This window comes from Aptenodytes patagonicus, chromosome 2 (genome assembly GCF_965638725.1).
Source record: "Aptenodytes patagonicus chromosome 2, bAptPat1.pri.cur, whole genome shotgun sequence".
NCBI classification, from domain to species: Eukaryota; Metazoa; Chordata; class Aves; order Sphenisciformes; family Spheniscidae; genus Aptenodytes; species Aptenodytes patagonicus.
This window is the reverse complement of record NC_134950.1, coordinates 154,417,953-154,424,831: the sequence shown is the minus strand read 5'-3', so window position 1 is coordinate 154,424,831 and position 6,879 is coordinate 154,417,953. Positions and strand designations below refer to the sequence as shown.

The following is a 6,879-nucleotide window of genomic DNA, read 5'->3' as shown; positions in this document are numbered from 1 at the left end:
AATATTTGAGTAAAGGGTACGAAAGGGAAAAAAGATCACAGAAAACAAGAATTGTGAGACAAGGGAGGAAAACCAGCTATAAAGAATTAGGACCCACTTTCTGACATGCTTTGCACAGAAAGAGGAAGCACTTCATTAACACAGAGGAAGAAATAGTTATCACACAAAGCTGCAGAAGAACTCACCCAGGTTATGAGCAAAATGCAATAGCCAAGAATTGAGGATGTGGGTTCACTGCTACTTGAAGTATTAAAACAATACAGCTGCCACCCTTGTTCTGGAATAACCACCTAATTTCCCTCACAGAGTAGGAAAATAGACTCTTGTTTCAGAACCCAGTTGTTATGCATGGCATTACCATGCATACCACCCTGATTTGTTTCCCACCACCACCACCCCCAAAATAAAATCATTTTCCAAAACAAAAGAGTCACAAGCAAGTTTCAGACAAAATATATATTTTAAAAAATCTTTACAATAAGTCAGGAAACATAGGAGCTTGCATACAGTTTATTATAATAACTCAGTTCTCAGCTCCCTACAGTTCAGATAACCCTGGTGACAGTGTTTACAACTTCTAATTTTTGCTTTCATAACTTTAAAGCAAACAATACATTTGAGTGTATTTTACTCTGTGCAAATAAGACAATTTTTGGAATCCTTCAGAAGAAATATCCAAGATTCTGTTTGCAGAGGTCCTTTGTTTCTCAAAGATGATTTGTGAGAGTTTGTTTTAAGATAAAGTGCTCCTGTCCAGCAGAACCCAAAGGCCTTCAAGAGTTCAGAGAGTAAGTTTAGCTCAGATTAAAAAATAATTGGTCATACAAATTCCAGCTTCCCATGTCCGCTGTACATTCCCCAGTGGACTAGCGAAAGAATTTTATCATTGCTGAGGTCTGAATGTCTCATTTTATCACAGGTCATGCAGCAGTTCTCGTGACCAGTCACAGGCACCATGCATTCCAAGTCCAATTTTGCCACCTGCCCTTTTTTCGAATGATGTCCATGAAAACTATAGTGCAAACGGGAGAGCATTTGCTGTCGTTGATCTTGCAGTCTCTTATTTTCACTCCTGAGCATCCGCAAGGCCAGCATGATAAGGAGCACCAAGATTAGCCCACCAGCTATAGGAACAGCAATTACAGCTGCCCTGAACCATAACTCTTTCGAAGAGGTCAATTCCTGTACCTTGGTGATGAGATTCCTGCTGCTATCATGTTGATATCTGCTCCCTTGTCCTGCAAAGGGGAAAGACGTGAAGCTTATTTCAGTATCAACAACTGGTTTATACATAAGCAACTCCCTTAAACACCACACTGACAAGTTTAAGGAGCCACAGCTACACACTCTGCAGTATCTACAGAAAATACCCCTATAAAGAAAAAGATGAGTTTCTAAGGCTGTTTATAACATGGAATTTCTTACCCTGACAGCCGATTTAACTAGAAATGCCACTGCCATTGCTTCTTAGAAGCGATGGCAAGTTGGCAAGACAGACCTCTAATATTAATGCAGACAAAAAAGCTACTCAGCTGAGGTGCTCCCCTGCATCCAACCACCCGCTTCTCCCTCTGGTGTGTCTACTTACATTCACAACTAAATCAATAGCAGACGTACAAGGTTTTGACTGTCACCAGCCTGATGGCCAGAAAAGAGATTCACTGAAGCTTCCTTGCCCTACCTGAAGTATCGCCCCTGGAAGGAGACAAAACATCATGCAGTCCTCTGTAATTGCACATATCTTCATGACAGCATTCCAATGTGGACATGGTGGTGGTGCCAGAGTGGTTTTGTGCTTGTTTGGCTTGGCAGATATCAGCTGTGCTTGCAATAGAGTCCAAGCAGCCATGAGTAAGTGGGGAATGTGTATTCTGAGGATCAAGCAGTCTGGAGAAGCAGGCGCTAAGCTCAGATTTGCACATATAGCCAGTTGCAACACAGTGTGCAGCATCACAGTAGCATCTGATTTCACCTAAAAAAATAAAAATTGTGCAAGAAAGGTAAGAATTTGGCCCTTTAAGGACACCTCGCTAGGTACTCTTACTAGCCACAAGCATCGCACAACCAAACTCAGTGCCAGCTTTGGAGTACTCCTCTAGACTGTAAATCCATGAGAGCAGGGGTTGTTTCCTTCCCATCACTGTACAGTGCCTACCTCGTTATAACCTTAATCCCTGCAAATGCCTTGAGGCACTTGTTTTAATTACTAGTACTATAGTCCTTTGAATTAAAGCAAGAACATTTCACTAAAACAGGGACTGGGGAAGGGGGGGCGAGCAAGGTCACAGTGGCTTTTTTTTTTCCCAAGGTAACTAAGGAACAAGACCATTTTATAGCTACTTCCACTCGCTGTCAGCAGTTGCATTAAACCACATTTAAAATGAAATCCCAGTTTTAAAAGCAATACACACCTTCAGTTCTATAAGGAAGTCACATCTATGTTTTAAACCATTACTACAGGAACAGCATTCTATTTTTATAAACCTAACGCTTCTTTTAACTGGGCGTAAGCACACAACAAAAATACTAGGTTTAAATATTTGTGTGACAAATGAAAAAAAATTGGAACTGCTGAATTGTTTATTACCTCTCAATACTGTGCCAAAATTTAAAAGGTTTAACTAACACCTTATAAAGCTATTAGCTAGAACCATTACCATCTAAGTCTCACAGTCAGGAAGGTTTTTACTATGTGAAACTGGGCAACTATTTGTAATTTCTCCAGAAAGAGAAAAATTCTTTAAGTAGCCATTCATGCAAAAAGGCTTTTTTTATCAGTATTATAAAACAGAAACAGTGCAGTTTATAATTAATCAGTTCGCCAGAGTCTATGTCTCTCAACTCAAATGTAAAGTTACTAAATGGGGTGAAATTGCGAGGCTAAAAGCTCCCCCTTGCCCCTCCCAAATTTTGCATGCAATCCAACATGCGGTCGAAAGGGGAAACACTTAGACTGAAAATCCTCTACTGGCTCTATGAAAAATCTCTCAGGAAACCTCAAAAATTTCTGAAGGAAGCGATAAAAAAAGTTCCCTTCATAAAACTCTTCATTTTGTGCTCTCCAAACTGCTCTGGTACGAATTATACGTGTCCTGTGCTGTAAGGAAAACTTACTCTTTCCAGGCAAGTTGCAACACAAACATAATTCAATGTGCCATCGATCCAAGGTTTAGGAGGAAGCCAGATTTTGGAGCAATCCTGAAAAGAATGGACTTAAAACTACTTCTAATGTGCCTGGTGTACTTGCCATCAGTGGCACCAAGGCTTTCAAAGTTAACTGAATTGTCAGATGTCTTCCTTCTACAGTCTGCACTCCAAAAAAAAAAAAAAAAAAAAAAAAAAAGTCAATCTACAGGCTTCCCTGCTGCCATTCCTTAAGATGCTTCCTGCCACCCCATACCTAAAAATCATTCCGAAAGATGTTAAAAATCATCCCAACTAAGTTAGCTTCCCCTCTTCAGCCCACCTCAATACTTTCCCCAAAATGCTACTGCGGGCTCCAGGCCTTGAAGTTCCCGCTGCTCTTTAATAACTCTGGCTTAATAGAAGCCAAATGATGGAGTGTCTCACTGTCTCCAGTCCAATTCCCTTGGGCTTTAAGACCAAGCAACCTAATTTTTCACGAATTCACACACACTGTCATCCAGCGTGCTATGGAAAAAAGACTCGATCATTTTCTAAGCATTCTATGTGAGGTCTTCCCCCTACCCTCTCTGAAAAAAATAATTTTCATCATTTTCTCACTGTATGAGAGTTAAAAATAAGATGCAAACAAGGGACAGCATGAGAGCTGACAGTCCTTTCATGAGTCTCAGCACAGCACGGGAAGAAAGTGAAACAACACACATACTTCCATTTTAACTGTTTATACAATCACGCTTAAATTTCTACATTTTATTGACCTAAGACAGTCTTATAAACTAAATCTGACAAGCTAGTCATCAGGTTAATTCAACAGCTTTATAATTAAAGCCACGTTTTCGGTGAAACAGAATGGACTTTGTACGACTGTATTAAAACTGTATTTCTGTCAATTCATAGAGTTTCTTCCTGTGCTATGCAAAAGGCCAGAAAGGGTATTTAGTATTTTGAAACAGTGAACAATGCCCTTCTGTTCCCTCCTCTTTCTTGTTACTGTATGTAGCTATTAAAGAAAAATGTCTGCTTTTAGTCAAGATGGCTACAGGAGAGACTGCAGGCTTCTCTTAAAGCTTTTGAAGTCAACAGCAGCCAGAAGTCTGTGATCCCCTAATTATATCATTATCAGGCACATAGTTTCAGTATCTGCGACTTCACATCACTCAGTCACTCCCTGTTCTGCCCGCTTTGATGGGGCCAGCAGGCTCCCCCCTGCACGCTGCAAGGGCTGTTATTTAGGGTTAATTACAGCCTTCCTTCCAAAATAAATAAATACCGTCGCACATCATCACCGCGCTAACTTATCCTTCAACCTCCTCGCCCGGAGCACGGCGATCACAGGCAGCCAGAGGGTCGCCTCTGCCCCGGGAGGGCGCTCCCCGGGCGACCAGCCCCCAGCCCCGCGGCGGGCGGGTGACAGGGCAGGGCGCGGCCGCGGCCGCCCCTCGGCGCCGCGGGCTCGCCCGGGGCCGGGCCGCCGCTCCCGCTTTGACAACCGCGGGCCCCCGCGCTCTGACTGACCGACACCGGCGGCCAGGTGGGAGGGGAGGGACGGGAGGGCGCAGCCCCGGCGGCTCCCCGCCACCGCCCGCCAACAAAGGGTCGGCGAGGGGCTCCCGAGACAGCGCGGGCCCCGCGGTGACCCGCTCCCGCCGGCCTCGCCTGGGGGGCGGCCGCGGCACCGGCCCCGCCGCGCTGACACCGCCGCCGCCTGACCGGCTTCCCCGCGCCCTGCTTCCCTCGGGCACCAGGCCCCCTCAGGCGCGGGGTCCCCGCAGACCCCGAGTCCCCTCAGGCTTCCCCGGCCCCAGGTCCCCCGCCGCGGCCTCACCTCTGGTGAGCAGGACGGCCATGGCGCACAGCTCCAGTTGCAGCCAGATGAAGATGTAGCTGGAATGGCGATCCATTTACCCGCCCGCCCGACCCGCGGCGCGGCGCCGCTCACCACAGCCCGCAGCGCAGGCACGGCCGAGCCGCCGCCGCCGCCCGCCCCTGCCCCGCCGAAGCACCGAGGAGCCGCTCGCCCGCGGGCAGAGCCGTTGCGCGGCCACCGCTGCGGCGGGCAGGGCGGACGGCCGCGGCTCTCTGCCTTCCCCTCCCTCCTCCTCCTCCGCCGCCGCCGCGGTGGAGGCCCCGTCCCCAGGAGCAGCAGCAGGCACGGCGGCTGCGACGCTGCCGCCCGGCGGGCGCTGCCTCACTGACACAGCGGCGGCGCCTCCCGCCCCGTAAATAGCGCCGGCGCCGGGCGCGGGCAGGACCCCGGCGCCCCGCCCCCTGCACCGCCCCGCGCCCGCTCTATTGGCTGCGCCGCTCAGAGGCGGGCGGGGCGGGGCGGGGCGGGGCGCGTCGCGGGCAGGGCCGCCCCGCCCCCGCCGCCCCCGCCCCGCCCCCCCGGCGGCGGCGGGCTCGGCCCCGCGGCGCGACGTGCGCTCCCGCCGGCGGCGCCCCCGGGCGGCGGCGGCTGCGGTCGGGGCGGGCCGGGCCGAGCCGGCTGCGCGGGCTGGTGACCCCGCTGAATTCGGTGGTGGGCAGTAGGTGCGGGTCCCCAGCGCCGGCCTCCCCGGGGCTCTGCCGAGATAGCGATCGCTGGCGGCGCGGAACGCCCTCACTCGCTGCATTAGTTTCGGGGCTCGCCGGGGCCGGGAGGGTGGGCTCCGCGGAGGTCCCTCGAAATAATCCCCCTACGGAGGCAGCAACGCCGAGTTTCACAAACAAATGTAATGGCTCTGGCTGCAAGCTTGGCAGAGCCGTGTTTAATGGATAAACAGCACTGCAAACCCCTTGCTTCATAACGAAAGGGAGAGTCAAAATGAAACGAGGCTGAATCCTCCCCGTCTGCGCTTGCTACCCCACGCTCACGGCGCTGCCACCGGGCCTTCAGCACGTAATTGCAGCCAGCCCTTCCCCTGCTTTTCTGTTCCTGACACTCAAGGCTATACGAGGATGCAAAAGCGTTGCAACACCCAGGATGCCAGAAGTTTCACTGCAGCCAGGTTTTTTTTTTTTTCCAAGGTTATGAAAAACCTACGTTTGGGCTTGATGCGGCACGGAGCTCACAGCAACTTGGCTGAAACCAGGGTGCGGCTGCGGTCTCCATCCCAGCGTGTCCACGCCACTCTCATGACCTGGGATGCACCTCCCGCTCGGCTCCCCGGCGCCTTCCACGCTGCTGTCACGTCCACGCAGCAATGGCAGGCCCATGGGTCAGAGCCATTAGCAAATACACCCCGCGGTAACTCTACTCTCCTTCCAACGTTTCCTTTCGAAAAACAGCTGTTGGGGATGGAAGCACAAGGTGGTGTTCCACCACCGGGCTCTGACACAGCTCCTGTAGGTCATGTTTAGTTTCGACAGTTTTCCTCCACATGTTGGTCTTGAAAACAATGTGCCCCCCAGTTAAAATTTCTTTGCTAACTTAGTTTTCTCCTTTCTTTTCTCATTACATTTTATAAGCCTTGATTTCTACAGCATTTGCACACCGACTGTTTCCCATTTATGGGCAAAATGCTTTAAATATTTGTGTCCGCAGCTAGTATTAAAGCTGTTGGATGGTGTGTAGATACTAAGTTAACAGCAAAAATGACTTTAGAATTTTAATTTGAAATGTTTTGTGAGTCTTTAAAGTCATTTTCTGTTTGGGACATAATACCTTGTGACAGAGACATTCCTCCCCTGAAAGAGAAAGGAGGAAATATGAAATCTGAGATTGAGATAAGCCCAGTTTACTTTGGCAGAGAGGAA

General features: G+C 49.6%; 1 protein-coding gene across 1 annotated transcript; it reads right to left on the bottom strand.

Moving 5' to 3' along the window:
• Positions 1-492: 492 nt before the first annotated feature.
• On the bottom strand, positions 493-5,069 carry BAMBI (BMP and activin membrane bound inhibitor). The gene is made up of 3 exons (XM_076331775.1): positions 4,970-5,069; positions 1,682-1,972; positions 493-1,238 (listed from the first exon to the last, which is right to left on the bottom strand). The coding sequence occupies exons 1-3, from the start codon at positions 5,043-5,045 to the stop codon at positions 820-822; spliced, it is 786 nt and encodes a 261-aa protein (XP_076187890.1). The 5' UTR covers positions 5,046-5,069; the 3' UTR covers positions 493-819.
• Positions 5,070-6,879: the final 1,810 nt, after the last annotated feature.

Coding starts and splice junctions, on each gene's coding strand:
- BAMBI (XM_076331775.1), bottom strand. CDS start 5,045: ATGGATCGCCATTCCAGCTACATCTTCATCTGGCTGCAACTGGAGCTG. Junction 1,973..4,969: donor GGCCGTCCTGCTCACCAGAG/GTGAGGCCGCGG, acceptor TTATTTTTTTAG/GTGAAATCAGATGCTACTGT. Junction 1,239..1,681: donor TTCCAGGGGCGATACTTCAG/GTAGGGCAAGGA, acceptor TCCCCTTTGCAG/GACAAGGGAGCAGATATCAA.